This window comes from Eptesicus fuscus, chromosome 7, assembly GCF_027574615.1.
Source record: "Eptesicus fuscus isolate TK198812 chromosome 7, DD_ASM_mEF_20220401, whole genome shotgun sequence".
NCBI lineage: Eukaryota > Metazoa > Chordata > Mammalia > Chiroptera > Vespertilionidae > Eptesicus > Eptesicus fuscus.
The window spans coordinates 96,929,280-96,948,210 of NC_072479.1; the positions used below are offsets into that span (position 1 = coordinate 96,929,280).

Sequence of the window (18,931 nt, forward strand, 5' to 3'; positions counted from 1 at the left end):
TTTTAGAGAGAAAGGGAGAGAGAGAAACATTGATCGGCTGCCTCCCATACCTCCCATTTGTGCCACGAGGGATCAAACCCACAACCTAGGTGTGTGCCTTGATGAGGAATCAAACCTGAAACCTTTTTGGTTGATGCTCAACCAGCTAAGCCAACTGGCTGGGCTCACTTTATTCTTACCTTGCTTTAATATGTAAGTTTGCTGACTGTCTCCAAGAGCATAATGTAAAATACCACTCCCTTGAGTATAACCTGTTAGTATTTAAAGCACAGTAAAATTACTTAAATTCTAAGAAGTATATATTAAGATTACAAATTAATTAGCTTCATGCTATTTTTTGTTAGAACCTTTGAAAACTGACATAATTATTCAAATTGCAAATATATACTGACTTCTTGACATTATTATTACTTGAATTAAGAACATATGTGGCACCCTGCTGGGTGGCTAAATGGGTTGGAGTGTCGTCCTGTACACCAAAAGGTTGCAGGTTCGATTTCTGGTCAGGGCACATACCAGATTTCAGGTTAGATCCCCGGTCAGGGTGTGTACAGGAAGCGACCAGTCAATATTTCTCTCGCGCATTGATGTTTCTTTCTCTCTCTCTCTCTCTCCTCTTCTGTTTCTCCCTCTCCCTCTCTCGCTCCCTACCTTTCCTCTTTCTCTAAAATAAATAAGCATGATCTCAGGTGAGGATTAAAAAAAAAAAAAGAATATATGTGGCAACTAAACATTTATCATACAGAAAACCATTAAAATCAGACTTTGTAAGGAAAAACTCATGTGCAAAGGACTAGAGGTCTATGATAAATTTTTTGGCCATGTTGACAGGGCCACTAACCTTATATTTATTAACTTATAGCTGATATACACCTAGAGAGTAAAAAATAATGAGCATTCTGAAAATATGATATTTGAGTTTTATTTTATCCTTAAAATTGCTCTCCTTGTTCAGTATGCAAGAAGATCTTTACCTTGACCTAATTCTACTACATGTAATGATGCTTTCTATCTAAAATGTCACTAAAATGGAGTTAGGGTGTGTGTTGTATGTATGTGTGTACACATGTATGCACATGTACAAAGAATTATTACATACATTTTAAAGAGATTTTTAAAAACATAGTGAGGTTTAATAAACAATATATTTGATTATTAATCTCTTGATGTTACATATAGAAATTTCCTTTTCACTTACTTCCACTGCTGCTACAACCTGGGATATTTTCTCCAGTAGAATATCCCATGAGGCCTCCATTCCCATTAGGATTAGAAGGCACTGATGCAAGAAGACCTAAAGGGAAAAAATATCCTATTAAATTATGACCAAGATAAAAGCAAGGGTAGCTGCCAAAGAAGCAAATCAAAGGCAGTTACTGACATACCTAGTCCTCTATATCGTGAAAGCTGCTGGTAGATCTGTTTCATCCTCTCAATATTCAAACGGCTTGCCTCAGCATGGTTCACCATTGGTTTAGGATAATTAACTCCTATCAAACATTTGGCTACCTTTTGGATACCTTCTGGTGCATTCCAGGGATCATAGATATATTTTGCAGGGAAGCCTCTTAGGACAGGCAAATATCGCCTTTTGGGAGAAGGGAGAAAAATTATTAATAAAATGAACTATAAGAAAATTATAACAAACTATTTATTAGCTATGAATAACCAAGATCAAATCAGTACCATTTAAATGATTTGTTTACCCTTCTCCTCATCTCTGCTGACTATCATGAGGGGTATACTTAAAGTGTTAAACATTAAAAGCTCTTCCTGGATTAGTTACTCCAAACTAATAACAATCACCCTTGATTTACCTGATATAGTCTCCATTGGGATCTGCTCTCCTACCAAAACCAACAGGGCAATAGCAGTGAAAAAACTGTTGAAAAAAAGAACTACAAGACAGCCACATCCAACTTCCAGCATTTATGCTCCAATCTGCATCAAGCAATAATTCTTCAAATACCTTCAGAAGTAACAGTAACCAATTAGTTTGCACACACATAATTCTCAAAGCAAGCATTTTCCAGGTCTCTGTAGATCAAAAGTCAAAACAAAGAAAATCTAGCATAGAACTATAAAATTAAACATTCCAAAGTTAGCTTCCTTGTCTCTGTTTTGTCCTATGAATTATTTCAGGAAAACAAATATATCAGTAATATAAGTGGATTTCTGAATAGAATTTACCTTTCTCCCTTCTCCCAAAAGGCAGTGTTATGTGGGAGGAGGGTAAAAAATTATTCAAGTCACTGATTTAAAAGGAATATGAGATTAAAAAATGAAAGAAACATAAAAGCAAGAAACACTTTCAAAAAAGCAAAAATGCTAACAAATAAATCACCAACAGAAACGCAGAAGCTTGGTAAACCAGCCTACCTATAGAGAGCATCCAAATTAAATGACCTTGGAAAATGCAGTTTATGTTTGGAATATCAGTTATTTATTTACTTATTTATTTTTAAAATCTTTATTGTTGAAATAAGTTTGGAATTTCTTGATCCAAGAGGAAAACAGAATTAAAATAAACCATTTTTAATAAATTCATGAAGTAGGTGTTACACATCTTCCTCATGTAAACTCTGTACTAGGAAATGTAACAGACGTAAAAAAAAAACCCAACAGGATCAGAACTGGTCTTGGAGAGGGGAAATTTATGATATAAGTAGGAAGGTAAAAAATATAAGTACTGTTATATATAACCAATATGATGCTATAAAGTACAGTATGCTTCACTTTACATAATGAAAGTACTACCAAAATGTTGTGAAGTTGAAGTGAAGTGAAAGGATATATATTTTCAAATGTATGCTATGAATTCACTATTTCTTTTTTTTTTAAGTTTGCAGTAATTTTATTTATTTTTTAATTTTTTTAATTGATTTTTTTTTATTGTTTAAGTATTACATATAGTAGTACATATATCTCCTTTTTTTTGAATTCACTATTTCTAAAAACTCTTGGGTGAATCTTTTCTGTGACAGAAATGATTACCTATAAGTATGTCAATGCAATTAAGTCCAGAGTGTTAAATCTTCTATTTCCCTTGATGGCTAGGCTGGTTTTACCCACAGAAGTGACTTGAAATTAACTGAACCAGTTTTTGCCATATCTCCTGTCCAATTACACCATACTGGTCTCCAAAAGTGTGATTGCATTGCAGGAATTAAATTCTTTGACCAGTGAAAAACTAAACTATAAATAAACATAATAGACAACTTCTAGGAAATGTCTTAGTAAAGTATATAGTCCTTCAAAATAAGACATGCTACATTAGTTAGAACACTTACCTTCATTCCTTCTTCCCAACTAATCCATAGGTCACCTCGTGTAACGAAGCAAGCAACTGCATGTCTGGCCAAATGGTGAATCCAACCCTCCTGATGAAGCTGTGTCATGATGGCATCAATCCATGGAAAGCCTGTCCGGCCTTCTGCCCATTTTGCTAAAGCCTCAGGATTCTTATCCCAAGGAATCTGAACACAGATGGGGTTTCCTTCCATTTTATCAAAGCGTGGATTATTTGTGGCTGCTGTATAGAAAAATTCACGCCATAACAATTGCCCATAAAGGGAAAGGGGAGGGGAACTGTTCTTTTTTACCTAAGATTAAAAAGCAAAAAAGTATTAAAAGCAATTTTTAAAAAAGTATCTTGAAAAATAAAATAAAATAATGCAATTTTAATTAATACCTTTTTGTAGAGATCTGTTAGTTTGAAGTAAAATAGTCGACATGATAAACAACCAAATCGGAGGTAAGGACTGAGTCCAGTAGGACTAGCAAGCAGAGAATTGGCATTCATTCGAGGTCTTTCAAAGTTAGCCACCCATGCCTGAAAACACACAGAGAATTACCCTAACTTTTCCACTTTAAAGGAGTGTTTAAGATTTAGATTTTTAAAAACTGTTACATAGTTCGTAGGGAATAAAATCTTATTATTCCAGCCACAATGACATGTTTTAATAGAAAACAAGAAAGGATAAAAGAAAGAATTTTGGGGAGGAACCAAGATGGTGATATAGGTAAACACCTGTACTTGCTGCCTCTCACAACCACATCAAAACTACAACTAAAAGACAAAACAAATATCATCCAGAACCATGGGAAAGCTGGCTGAGTGGAAGTTCTACAACTAGAAGGAAAGAAAAAAGCGCATTGACACTGGTAGGAAGTGTGGAGGTATGCACGAAAGGGCCTGGCAACTGGGTGTGCTGCTGTTTTTTTTCAATTGGGAGGGAGATACAAGCCCCGATTGCTCTGAACTCCAGTTCCAGGCAAGACTCTGGGGACCCAGACTCATACGGGGAGAAACTGGACTGTCTGGCAAAGGGCCAGAATGCAAGGGCGGCTTTCTCTCAGAGGTGCTTGCAGTGATCATTGTTCCTGCATGGTGCTGTGGGACCAGAGACCCAGGGGCCTCTTTGGGGCAGGGCTGATGGGCAGCCATTGCTGTTTGCTCCACCCTGGTGATTCCCTGAGACCCCGCCCCACCCAATTTACAACCCCACCCAAGCTGTGCGCAGTGGCTTTTGCATATGAATGGCCCGGCATTTTGCAGCCTAAAACCTAACAAACTGCACTTGGGTCAGAGAGCTCCAAAGCTTCCAAAAGAAGGCCCAAGGCCCGGCAGCAGCAGCCTGCCTTGCTTTATAGCTGGGCCTCATCTGGGCACTTTCAAACCCCAAACAAAGAGGAGGAATCTGCAGATCTCTCTGTAGCTCCTGCTGGGTGGCTTCAGGCAGTGGCTGATTTTGCACCTCATTGGAGATCCAAGAGCCAGTGTACCCAGTGGTCAGTGTGAGACCACAGCAGATTACAACTCTTCACATCCATAAGCGACACACTCAAGGGGCAGACTCAGTGAGCACCAAAGCCCCACTGAAGCAAGTCCTGCCCAATAAGGGTAACTCTAGCAGAGCGGTTCTTCCATTGTAGACACAGCTGGTCTTCACAGCCAATTGGCCTGGAGGTCAATTCCTCCCAGTGATATCAACAGCAATCAAGGCTTAACTACAACAAGACGGTGCACACAGCCCACAGAGGGGTGCACCAAGAGTGTTCACCTCAGGTGATTGGGGAGGCTGAGCCACTGGGCCCTACAGGACACCTAGCATACAAGGCCACTCTATCAACACAGGGAAGCAGCCAAAATGCGGAGACAAAAAAACATGTCACAAATGAAAGAAATGGAGGAAAGCAAACTACTGGATATAGAGATCAAAACCAGTTATAAGATTATTCAAGAATCTTCTAGAAACCTCTGAGAAATTTAGTGAGACACTCAAGGATATAAAAAAGGACCAGTCAGAAATTAAGCATACACTGACTAAAATAAAGAATAATATACAGAGATCCAACAGCAGACTAGAGGATCCCAAGAATCAAGTCAAATATTTGAAATACAAAGAAGCAAAAAACACCCAACCGGAAGAGCAAAAAGAAAAAAGAATCCAAAAATATGAAGATAGTGTAAGGAGCCTCTGGGACAACTTCAAGCATACCAACATCCGAATTATGGGGGTGCCAGAAGAAGAGAGAGAGCAAAATATTGAAAACCTATTTGAAGAAATAATGACAGAAAACTTCCCCTACCTGGTGAAAGAAATAGACATACAAGTCCAGGAAGCGCACAGACCCCCAAACAAGAGGAATCCAAAGAGGACCACACCAAGACACATCATAATTAAAATGCCAAAGGCAAAAGACAAAGAGAGAATCTTGAAAGCAGCAAGAGAAAAACAGTTGGTTACCTAACAAGGGAGTACCCATAAGACTGTCACCTGATTTCTCAACAGAAACTATGCAGGCCAGAAGGGAATGGCAAGAAATATTCAAAGTGATGAACAGCAAGAACCTACAACCAAGATTACTCTACCCAGCAAAGCTATCATTTAGAATTGAAGGTCAGATAAAGAGCTTCACAGATAAGAAAAAGCTAAAGGAGTTCATCACTGCCAAACCAGTATTATATGAAATGCTGATGGGTATTCTTTAAGAAGAAGAAAAAGGTAAAGATAAAAATTATGAACAACAAAGTGACAACAAATACTTACCTATCAACAAGTGAATCTAAAAATCAAGTGAATAAAAAATCTGACGAACAGAATAAACTGGTGAATATAATAGAATCAGGGGCACAGAAAGGGAGTGGACTGAAAATTCTCAGGGGAAGGGGTGTGGAGGGTGCGGGAAGAGATTGGACAAAAATCTTACACCTATGGACAAGGACAGTGGGTGGGTTAAGGTCAGGGGGTGGGGTGGCAACCAGGTGGAAAGAACTATGGGGGGAAAAAGAGGAACAACTGTAATAATCTGAATAAAGATTTATTTAAAAAAAAAAGTGAGCATTTTGTTGTTTCAACCATCCCCATGTAGCACATACTCAAAATCCTATATAATAAAGAGGTAATATGTAAATTAACCCTCGTGCCCTTGCATCACAAGATGGCCGCCCCCATGTTGTGACAAATGAGTGCCCCCACGTCATCACAAAATGGCAGGCCCCACATTGTCACAAGATGGCTGGCAGGGGAGGGCAATTGGGGGTGACCAGGCCTGCAGGGGAGGGCAGTTGGGGGGGGGGACCAGGCCTGCAGGGAAGGGCAGTTGGGGGTGATCATGCTGGCAGAGGAGGGCAGTTGGGGGCAATCGGGCCAGAAGGGGAGCAGTTAGGTGTCAAACATGCCGGCAGGGGAGCAGTTAGGCATCAATCCGCAGGCAGGGGAGGGGTTAGGGGGCTATCAGGCCGGCAGGCAGAAGCGGTTAGGTGCAATCAGGCAGGCAGGCAGGCAAGTGGTTAGGAGTCAGCAGTCCCGGATTGTGAGAGGGATGTCCGACTGCCGGTTTAGGCCCGATCCTGGGTAGGGATTGGGCCTAAACCGGCAGTTGGACATCCCCTGAGGGGTCCCAGACTGGAGAGGGTGCAGGCTGGGCTGAGGGACATCCCCCTCCCTGCATGAATTTCGTGCACTGGGCCTCTAGTGTGAAATAAATTACCTCCAAATTCCTAACACAACATTGAGAGCACCTTTCACCTGTCTCTTTGACACTGAAGTAAAGGTGAAATAAAAGAATTCTACCCTAGCTTCAAAGTTATGGTCATCAGATACCAACTTACACAAAAAAGAATAGAAGAGGTAGTGTTGGTAAAAGCTAAAGAGGAAATAATCAGATGAGGAGGAAAGAGGTATTTAAGTAAAGAGATAGTAGTTCATTTTCAAACAATTAGGTTTATGTTTTCTTTTTCTTTTTAAGGAAAACTGGGTGAAAGAGATGGCTGCTGTTTTTTAAAAAAATATTTTTATTCATTTCAGAGAAGGGAGGGAGATAGGAACATCAATGATGAGAGAGAATCATTGAGCAGCTGCCTCCTGCACACCCCACACTGGGGACTATGCCTGCAACCCGGGCACGTGCCCTGACTGGGAATTGAAGCGTGTCCTCCTGGTTCATAAGTGGACGCTCAACCACTGAGCCACACCAGCAGGGCAGTTTATGCTATTTTAAGTATTTCTCTCAATCCTTTTTCACCAGTCTATTTTTTGTTTTTTAAAAAAAGCAAAATTATTTTTATAATGCCAGTTTGGAAATATGAGCATGATCTATATTATCGTACTTTTCTTTCCAAGTGCCTTTCCAAACGTGTAAGTGCTTCAGTTTCTCCACCTGGCCAAACTGCAGAGGGTAAGCCATCTGTATCAAAACCTAAAAAAAAAAATAAAAAAAAATAATAATAATAATAATAATTCCGGAACATAAATACTTTTTATTTAACCCAAATAATTGCAAGGAAAAATAACTGAAGAAAAATTATGACAGTAGAATAAAAATGAATTGATGACCCTGGATAGATCCTCGCATATAGACAATAATGTTCTCTATTCTTTAAAATGTATATTTTAAGTTGATAACAAGAGAGATCACATACTTTATTTTTATTTTTAAAAATATATTTATTAATTTTTAGAGAGAGAGTAAAGGAGAGGGAGAGAGAGAAACATTGATGTGAGAGTGGAACATTAATTAGCTGCCTTCCACATGTCTCTGGTAGGGGACAAGTCCGCAACTCGGGCATGTGCCCTGACTGGGAATCAAACTGTCAACCTTTCTGTGCATGGGACAACACTCAACCAACTGAGTCAGACCAGCCAGAGTGATCACGTATTTTAGAACACATAAATAATACACAGATTTATCACATCTTAGTTTTAGTTTCTTTTGCTTTTTCTCCTATCTCTCTTAATGCAAAATACATGTCAAATCAGAAATGGGTTCTCTGAGTGATTTATTAGCTCTTAAGTTTTAATTTTTACCATTTATACCCACCTAGTTCTTCCAGTGAAGGGACTCCATATTTCTCATCATGGTCATCAGACAAAGGAGTTGTGCACTTTTCTATCACTTCCAAAGTAATTGTCTCTACTGGTATTTCTAGTGGTTCCATTTTGCTGATGAGAGTTTGGAATCTTTTATAAGTAAGAGGCGGTTGTCCACCATTAAGTTCTATGATCCTATTACAAAAGTTAGTAAAATCTAGTTAGTATAAAAAACAACAATATATTTAAGCTCTGAAAAGGCTTAAAACCAGAAAATAAATAAAATTACTTGACTTATAGAATGACCAGGAAACTTGTTAAAAATGGTAAAGAATCGAAAAACAATTTCCTTCATTTTCTAGACATCTGCTAGATGTCAAAAATATATAGCATGTAAATACCAAAACCTTTAAGACTAAGGATATTAAGCCCCTATGAGTGAAAAAACAAGTGGCCAAATAACAATAACATATTAAAGGCAATAACATAAAAATGTAAAAACATAACTTAGCTCAAAGTACAAATGTAAAGACATTATAACTCAGCTCAAAGAATCTATTAATCATCAATAAAAACTAAACCAGGCCAATATTATATCAAAGAGCAAACAAAGTCATTAATTAGGATTCTATATTACTGTAGTGACAATCACTTGCTATTTTCTATTTGCTCATGCTTTTGTTAAAAATATCAGCATACATATTTTATATATATATTTTATGTACATACTTTATGTTTCCTTCCAATCACTATTGCTTCAATCAAGTGTACTAAAAGGAAAGATTCATGTTTGCCAAAGGTAGTTTGAATTCAACACTATTTGGGAATAACTATTCTTTTTTATTATGGCCATTTGTTTAGCATTTAGCCTTAATAAAGAATTACTGGTAAAATCCAACTCCATCATTTCATGATCAGAAATCAAAGCCTACCAAGAGAGTTAAATTAGTCAAGGTCACATAGCTAATAAATAGCACATCAAAGTTTTCTTAATCCAAATACAGTACATTTTTCATTATGCCACATATATTATGTATCAATTATATGTACAGGTCATAACAAAAAAATTATCCTCTCTAATTTCAATAGTTTTGCTTTTGGTGTAATACTTTGAGTTTATACTTAGGGTCATAATGAAATCTGTCAATTATAATGATACTGCAATGACACTACTACTAATTATATAACAGAAACAAAATAAAAACCTTAGTTTTCTATATGTTACACTAGAGGCCCGGTGCACGAAATTCGTGCACGGAGGGGGGTTGTCCCTCAGCCCAGCCTGTACCCTCTCCAATCTGGGACTCCTCAAGGGATGCCCGACTGCCCGTTTAGGCCCGATCCCTGGGATCGGGCCTAAACGGGCAGTCGGACATCCCTCTCACAATCCAGGACTGCTGGCTCCCAACTGCTTGCCTGCCTGCCTTCCTGATTGCCCCTAACCATTTGTGCCTGCCAGCCTGATCACCCCATAACCACTCTGCTGCCAGCCTGTTTGCCCCCAACTTCCCTCCTCTGCTGGCCTGGTCACCCCTAACTGCCCTCTCCTGCAGGGTTGATCAGCTCCAACTGCCCTCCCTTGCAGGCTTGGTCCCTCTCAACTGCCCTCCCTTGCAGGCCAGGTGCCTCCCAACTGCCCTCTCCTGCTGGCCATCTTGTGGTGGTGATCCTGTGTCCACATGGGGGCAGGATCTTTGACCACATGGGGGCAGCTATATTGTGTGTTGCAGTGATGATCAATCTGCATAGTACTCTTATTAGATAGGATAGAGGCCTGGTACAGGGGTGGGGGCCAGCTGGTTTGCCCTGAAGGGTGTCCCTGATCAGGGTGGGGTACCCTTGGGGCGTGGGGCGGCCTGAGTGAGGGGCCTGTGGTGGTTTGCAGGCCGGCCATGCCCCCTGGCAACGCAAGCGGAGGCCCTGGTATCTGGAATTTATTTTCCTTCTACAATTGAAACTTTGTAGCCTGGAGCAGAGCCAAGCCTGGGGCTCCCTCCGAGGCCCGAAGCCATTTGTGTTGGGGTTATAATTGAAACTTTGTTGCCTTAAGCGGGTGGGCCTGGCCAGGGTGTGTGGAAAGCTTTGCTTCCCCTGTTGCCAGCGGCAACCCTGGCCTGCTCTCTCAAGCTCCATTCTGCCGCCATTTGTTTGAATTTGTCTACCTTCTATAATTGAAACTTTGTAGCTTGAGTGGAGGCTTAGGCCTGCAACGGCTGGCAGAAAGCTTGGCTTCCTCTGTTACCTAGGAAACCTTGCTCTCTGTGGCTGTAGCCATCTTGGTTTGGGTTAATTTGCATGCTTGCTCTGATTGGATGGTGGGCGTGTCTTGTGGGTGTGTCGGAGGTATGGTCAATTTGCATATTTGTCTATTATTAGATTAGATTGTTTTATGATGGATTATACATGGTTAATCTTCACATTCAATCCAATAAACAATTCAATTTTATGTATAACACTGGTCTTCCACTTAGAAGCAACTGCTCTTATCCTGTTTTTACTCCTTGCTAAAGCTCCCTAGAGTTAAAAAAAACAACTGGTAAATTAGAAGGCAAGTTTATTATCAAAGGATATATAACTTCTGGCTTAATATCAAGTAAGATCCTTGCTGAATCAAGTCACCATTTTTTGATACACTTGGAAAAGTAGAATAAAATTAACTAGTTTGCCATGTTACTTATAATTAGCTATATTAACTTGATAAAAAGTGTAAGTAAAGCCAAAACCGGTTTGGCTCAGTGGATAGAGCGTCAGCCTTCGGACTGAAAGGTCCCAGGTTTGATTCCAGTCAAGGGCATGTACCTTGGTTGTGGGCACAATCCCAGTAGGGGTTGTGCAGGAGGCAGCTGATCGGTGTTTCTCTCTCATCAATGTTTCTGACGCTCTATCTCTCTCCCTTCCTCTCTGTAAAAAATCAATAAAATATATTAAAAAAAAAGTGTAAGTAAATTAAAAGGTAAAACAATGTAAAAGGTAGATAAATTATGAGAATTCTGCACTTATGAGGGCAAGAGTATGCATAAATTAATAAATCTTATGAACTTTCAAAACTCACAGCATATAATACTTCCTAAATTTAAACTTGACCACAGACTTTTTGTTGGGCAAAGTATCATTAAAGACTGATATTTCAAGAAATACACTTTGAGGAATATACTACTACTAGAGGCCCAGGGTGTGTGTGTCCCTCAGCCCAGCCTGCATCCTCTCCATCTGGGATCCCTCTCACAATCCAGGACTGCTGGCTCTCAACCGCTTGCCTGTCTGTCTGCCTGCCTGCCCCTAACCGCTTCTGCCTGCTAGCCTGATCACCCCCTAACCACTCCCCTGCCAGCGTGATCGATGCCTAACTGCTCCCCTGCCAGATGATTGCCCCTAACTGCCCTCCCCTACCGGCCTGGTCACCCCTAACTGCCCTCCCCTGCTGGCCCAGTCACTCCTAATTGCCCTCCCTTGCCAGCTTGGTCACCCCCAACTGCCCTCCCCTGCCGGTCTGGTCACCCCCAACTTCCCTCCCCTGCAGGCCTGGTCACCTCTAACTTCCCTCCCCTGCAGGCCTGGTTGCCCCTAACTGCCCTTCCCTGCCAGCCTGATTGCCCCTTACTGCCCTCCCCTGCCGGCCTGATTTCCCCTAACTACCCTCCCCTTAAGGCCTGGTCGCCCCTAACTGTCCTCCCCTGCAGGCCTGGTCGCTCCCAACTGCCCACCCCTGCAGGCTTGGTTGCCCCTAACTGCCCTCCCCTGCCAGCCTGGTCACCCCTAACTGCCTTCCCCTGCTGGCCTGGTCACCCCTAACTGCCCTCCCCTGCAGGCCTGATCGCCCCCAACTGCCCTCCTTTTCAGGCCTAGTCCCTCTCAACTGCCCACCCCTGCTGGCCTGATCATCCACAAGTGCCCTCCCCTGCCGGCCATCTTGTGCTGGCCATCTTGTGTCCACATAGGGGCGGCCATCTTGTGTGCTGGAGTGATGGTCAATTTGCAAATTACCTCTTTATTATATAGGATGCCATTGTTGAGAGGACTCTAGCTATCCAAAGTAATATTTTATACAATTTGCATCTGGATTTAAAATCTAGATAGACAAGATACATACATAAAGTTAAGTAACTTAAGACAGTCATATAAAATATATCAAGGCAGTTTATGCCTATGTATCAAATAAACTATAAAATTAATGTTGCTAAGAGCCCAGAAAGGCAAGACCAACAGTAGGCTGAGTTAGAATAGTCAAGGAGAATTTTGATACTCTTAATATTTTGAAACTAAAATTCTCAGTATTTTCGTCTTATGTACCACTAGAAGCCCGATGCACAAAGATTCGTGCTAGAATGGGCTTTCCTTTCCCTGGTTGTTGGCACCGCCTCTCTACTCCGGCTCAGCCCCTTTCCGCTCAGGACCCGGAGCCACCTCTTTCCGCTCCGGGAGCCACCTCTTTCTACTCCGGCCCCTCCTTCCCACACTGCCAGAGACCCTGAGAGACTGGGGGTGGGGCAGAACGCTTGCGTTGTCACCATGGCAACGATGCAAGCATCCCGCCCCCGTCACTCAGCGGCTGAGTATGCAAATTAACCGCCATCTTTGTTGGGTTAAATTGCATATCACTCCTGATTGGCTGGTAGCGTAGCGGAGGTACGGTCAATTTACATGTTTGTCTATTATTAGATAAGATGGCTGTTAAGTTTGGTATCTATCATGAGGTAAGTAAAACTTATAGCAGTTATGCTAAGGGTTTAATATATATTTATTTAATTCTCCCACAACTGTATTCTCCCACAACTCTATTATGTAAATGTTATTTCCATTTTAGAAACCTATGTCCCATAGCTTAAGACATATTTGTCTATGTACAAACTACTACTTAACTGTACATTTAAAAATGGTTAAGATGGGAAAAACCAAGATGGAGGCATAAGGTATACACCTGTACATGCTGCCTCTCACAACCACACCAAAACTACAACTAAAAGACAAAACGTCTATCACCCAGAACCACGGGAAAGCTGGCTGAGTAGAAGTTCTACAACTAGAAGGAAAGAGAAAAGAGCACTGAGACGTGCACAGTGCGGAAAAGCTGAGGTACATAGGCGCGCGAATCGGGCTGGTGGTTGGCGACTGGGTGTGCTGTTTCAACCCGAAGGGAGACACAACTCCCCGTTACTCTGAACTCCAGTTTCTAGAGAGACTCTGGGGACCCAGACCCCTACGGGGAGAAGCTGGACTGTCTGCCATCGGGTCGGAAAGTGAAGGTGGCTTTCTTGCAGAGCTGCGCGCAGGAATCATTGTTTACTGCGCTGAAGCACGGGATGTGGGGACTTGGAAACGTGGAGACGCAGAGACAGCTGACTGGCAGCCATCACTATTTGCCACGCCCTAGTGACTCCCTGAGACCCCGCCCCGCCCAATTTACAAACCCACCCAAACTGCACAGCGGCTTTTGCATATAAATGGCCTGCCCTATCGCAGCTTAACATAACAAACTGCAGCTCTGGTCAGACCAGGAGAAATCTGCAGACCTCGCTGTAGCTCCTGCTGGGTGGCCTCAAATAGTAGCTGACCTGCATGCCATTGGAGATCCAGACCCAGTGTACCTAGTGGTCAGTGTGAGACAACACCAGATTTCAACTTCTCACATCCATAAGTGACACATTCAAGAGGCAGACTCAGTGAGCACCAAAGCCCCACTGAAACAAGTCCAGCCCCATAAGGGTGTCTCCAGTACAGCAGTTCTTCCATTATAGTCACAGCGGGTCCTCACAGCCAATTGGCCTGGAGGTAAATTCCTCCCAGTATACCAACAGCAATCAAGGCTTACCTACAACAAGACTGTGCACTCAGCCTACAAAGGAGTGCACCCAGAGTATCCACCTCAGGTGATTGTGGAGGCTGAACCACTGGGCCCTATAGGTCACCTACCACACAAAGCCACTCCATCAACACAGGGAAGCAGCCAGAATGCGGAGACAAAGAAACATGTCACGAATGAAAGAAATGGAGGAAAGCAAACTACTGGACATAGAGTTCAAAACCACATTTAAAAGGTTACTCAAGAATCTGCTAAAAACCTGAGGAACTTAGTGAGACCTTTAAAGATCTTAATGAGAATGCCCCAAAAATGAAAAAGGACCAGTCAGAAATTAAGCCTACACTATCTGAAATAAAGAATATACAGAAATTCAACAGTAGATCAAAGGACCCCAAGAATCAAACCAAAGATTTGAAACAAAAAACACCCAACCAGAAAAAAAGAAAAGAAAAAAGAATCCAAACATATAAAGATAGTGTAAGGAGCCTCTGGGACAACTTTAAGCGTATGAACATCTGAATTATGGGGGTGCCAGAAGAAGAGAGAGAGCAAAATATTGAAAACCTATTTGAAGAAATAATGACAGAAAACTTCCCCTACCTGGTGAAAGAAATAGACTTACAAGTCCAGGAAGCACACAGAACCCCAAACAAGAGGAATCCAAAGAGGACCACACCAAGCACATCATAATTAAAATGCCAAGGGCAAAAGACAAAGAGAGAATCTTGAAAGCAGCAAGAGAAAAACAGTTGGTTACCTAACAAGGGAGTACCCATAAGACTGTCACCTGATTTCTCAACAGAAACTATGCAGGCCAGAAGGGAGTGGCAAGAATATTCAAAGTGATGAACAGTAAGAACCTACAACCAAGATTACTCTACCCAGCAAAGCTATCATTTAGAATTGAAGGTCAGATAAAGAGCTTCACAGACAAGAAAAAGCTAAAGGAGTTCATCACCACCAAACCAGGATTATATGAAATGCTGAAGGGTATTCTTTAAGAAGAGGAAGAAGAAAAAAAAGGTAAAGATAAAAATTATGAACAATAAAATGACAACAAATACATACCTATCAACAAGTGATTCTAAAAATCAAGTGAATAAAAAAATCTGATGAACAGAATAAACTGATGAATATAACAGAATCAGGGGCATAGAAAGGGAGTGGACTGAGAATTCTTGGGGGAAAGAGGGTGTGAGAGGTGTGGGAAGAGATTGGACAAAAATCTTTTTTTTTTTTAAATATATTTTATTGATATTTTACAGAGAGGAAGGGAGAGGGATAGAAAGTTAGAAACATTGATGAGAGAGAAACATCGACCAGCTGCCTCCTGCACATCCCCCACTGGGGACATGCCCGCAACCAATGTACATGCCCTTGACCGGAATCGAACCTGGGACCTTTCAGTCCGCAGACTGACGCTCTATCCACTGAGCCAAACCGGTTTCGGCTGGACAAAAATCTTACACCTATGGATGAGGACAGTGGCAGGGGGTAAGGGCATGGGGTGGGGTGAGGAATCAGGTGGAGGGGAGCTATGGGGAAAAATAAGAGGAACATATGTAATAATCTGAACAATAAAGATTAAAAAATAAATAAATAAAAAATAAAAATGGTTAAGATGACAAATATTATGTTATGTGTATTTTACTGTAATAAAAAAGGAAAAAATACTTACTTGTCTAGGTCATATAATGTATGTGAAATTTGTACAATCACTTCTACTCCAGCTTCAGTAGCCAGTTTCTTAATAGCTGCATCTCGTTCCTTTCCAAAGGGCTCAGAATCATACTCAATTGAAAGTTTAGTAATGTTCCATTCCTAAAATAAGATAAAGGGGCAAAATGAACACAAATTTTAAGAATGGAGGTTGGAAATTAAATTCATAATTTGTATATCAAATGATTATACATACATCAATCTTTAACTGGCTAGGGCTCAAAACACATCAGAAAAAAATTTATCAGACATATGTGCATGTAAATATGTGTATATAAAAATGCTCTGACCCCATTCCTAAGTCTACTCAACAGAAATGGAATGAGCAAATGCTATAGAGAGAAGAAAATGCATGCTAAAAAAGACAGCAATACTGAAACTATTGTCACCAATCCAATAAACTAAAGGCACTGTTATCAGGTCTCAACTATTTTTACCTCTAATGTGGGAAATAGGATTACTTACCTATTAAAAAATCTCACTATTTTCTGTATTAAAATAATAAAACCAGAGGCACTCTGGCCAGGTGGCTCAGTTGGTTGAAGCATCATCTGCTACACCAAAAGGTTGTGGGTCAATTTCCAGTCAGAGCACATACCTAGTTTGTGGGTTTGATCCTTAGTCGGGGAGCGCGAGGGAGACAACCAATCAATGTTTTTTCTCTCTCTCTCCACCCCCTCACCCTTTCTTCTATCTCTAAAAAATAATGAATAAAAATTTTAAAAATTTAAAAAAAAACAGAAGCAATAATGTAAATGAGTCAGCTAGTCATGGACACAAGTATTTTTTCCCTCAGAGAAATTGAGCGTGTGATTAGAGATGGGAAGGAGGTCTACTTTTTTATTTTATAACCGTTTAGACTTTTGTTTTTCCAAACACATGCATGTAGTAACCTCTAAACAACACTTTAGAAAACACACATCAATACAATTTAAAAAAATTTTAATTCCCTCTTGTCCTAGACTGAGTAAATAAATATGAAAGAAAGTTTTCATAAATGGCCTTTTATACAGACTATTGTATGTAGCCCAAGGAAAAATCAGAATAAAATAATAAGCACTTTATCTGTATGTGCCTCTCTGCAAACTGACTAGACAGGAGATCACCTAATTGCAAAAGACTGTTTGATCTAATAATATGCTATTTTGTGCAAAAAAATGATCAAAACAAAGAACACAAAAGATTTGCTGACTTAAAACAAGTTTTTTAAAAAACAAGTAAATAAAAGTTTTGTTATTTTTAAAGCAACTACAATCTTCTTAGGATTGATTTTATTTATACCACATCAATTCAGAGATAAGGTTGAAGCAATTACCCACACATACTTTTTTACTCATGAGTTGTTGATAAACTATTACTGTTGTTCCTGATATGCTTTCTACTGAAATCTCTTCCATATACCTAAGTTAAATTCTGACTCTAAGCAGCTACAGTAGTGAACAAATTTTAATGTAATAAATTTTCACTAGTCAAAACTCTTGCATTAGTCAAACCCTAAACATTACAGGTTTCTTTCACACTAGTGGGAAAAAGCTAGGAAGTGTTACTTGAATCCCAGCACTGGGAACATTCTCATTCAGGGAAAGGAATGTTCTCTTTTGAATTAAAAATAGAAACACTGCTATTATAAAAACTTGATGAATTAAACAGCTGCAAGACAAAAAGAAAATATACATTTGGAATTCTAAGGGTAGTAAATAGGAAGGGATGAATAAAAAAAGCTAAGAAACTCAGCTTTTGGTCTGAGCACTTTCATGAGCTAGTTGTATGACTTTGGTCAACTCATTCAATCTCTCTAGGACTAATTTTTTCATTTGGAAATAAGAAGAAAGAAATAAGATGAGGAGATTTTTACAATTCTACCAAGTTAAAAAAACACACCACAATTTTGTATTATTGGTAGCATGTCAATCGTTACAGGCCTTTGACCCAGAAGTCTTCTTCTAAGAATTATCCCACAAATGTAGTGGCACATGTGATCAAAGATATGTATGTCTGGACAAGAATGTTCACTGACAGCATTATTTGTATTAGCAAAAGGCCTGTGGAAAAATAATTCAATATTCAGTAAAAGGCTAAAGAAATTATAGCATATTTACACAATGAAATACTATGAAGCAATTTAAAAGACTGGGGAAGTAATATGGAACAATCTCCAAAATAATGGTTATATAAGTAAAGCACTGCACAGAATGCTGTGTTTTTAAAAAGGGGGATAATAACATACACACAAAAATACATAGATATACATTTTTATTTATTAAAAAATATTTCTAATGAATATACAAGAGACTGGTAGTTTTTACTTCTGGGAAAGAAACTAGCAGTTTAAGGCACAAGAAAAATTTTTTCATTATAAGCCACTTCTTTTACTGTCTGATTTTATAATGTGTAACTTTTTTTACTAAATAAAGGAAAAAACCCACAAAATTTTTATTTAAAAACTTGTATTTCCCACACTTTAAATTACTCAAAACACCTTATTTACCAAATATGTGTCTTCTCTGACAAGAGATTACTATTTTATACATAATTACCTTGAAAAGCCTAGGAAACACATCTGCTGGTTGTCCACGAATCACAAACAGACGAGAGTTTAATTTTCTCAGATTAGAATCAAGGTCTTCAAGACACTGAAGCAAAAATCTAGGGAGAAATATTATTATTAAAGTTATTAAAATATATACTTAGAAGATATAAAATATTGCAAAATCATGTTATTCTAAAAGTTGAAATGCCAACTCCATCATCTTATTTCTTATCATCTCTAATCCTATAAAATAAAAGGCTAATATGCAAATTGACCGAATGGCAGAACGACTGGTCAATATGATGCCCACTGACCAGCAGGGGGCAGACACTCAAAGTAGGAGCTTCCCCCTGGTGGCCAGAGCGCTCCCACAGGGGGAGTGCCACTCAGCCAGAAGCCGGGCTCATGACTGGTGAGTACAGGGGTGGAAGTGGAAGCCTCTCCCACCTCCATGGCAGCACTAAGGATGTCTGACTGGCGCAGGGGGCGGCCCAAGCTGGCAGTTGGACATCCTCCGAGGACTCCTGGACTGTGAGAGGGCTCAGGCCAGGCTAAGGGACACCCCCG

The 18,931-nt window shown here is 40.2% G+C and overlaps 1 protein-coding gene across 4 annotated transcripts in view; it reads right to left on the minus strand.

Moving 5' to 3' along the window:
• The window catches only part of CRY1 (cryptochrome circadian regulator 1), a 51,109-nt gene that overhangs the window by 1,858 nt on the left and 30,320 nt on the right, over positions 1-18,931 (minus strand). For 2 of the 4 annotated variants that reach the window (XM_054719446.1, XM_008144715.3), the window contains exons 2-11: positions 18,372-18,480; positions 15,794-15,936; positions 8,326-8,510; positions 7,616-7,704; positions 3,692-3,832; positions 3,291-3,602; positions 1,818-1,969; positions 1,386-1,588; positions 1,199-1,294; positions 180-251 (exon numbers count right to left, since the gene is read on the minus strand). In XM_054719446.1, coding sequence (XP_054575421.1) covers positions 180-251; positions 1,199-1,294; positions 1,386-1,588; positions 1,818-1,969; positions 3,291-3,602; positions 3,692-3,832; positions 7,616-7,704; positions 8,326-8,510; positions 15,794-15,936; positions 18,372-18,480 — 1,502 coding nt within the window. The remainder of the gene's footprint in view (positions 1-179; positions 252-1,198; positions 1,295-1,385; positions 1,589-1,817; positions 1,970-3,290; positions 3,603-3,691; positions 3,833-7,615; positions 7,705-8,325; positions 8,511-15,793; positions 15,937-18,371; positions 18,481-18,931) is intronic. The other 2 variants (XM_054719445.1, XM_028150150.2) reach the window with 2 other exon arrangements.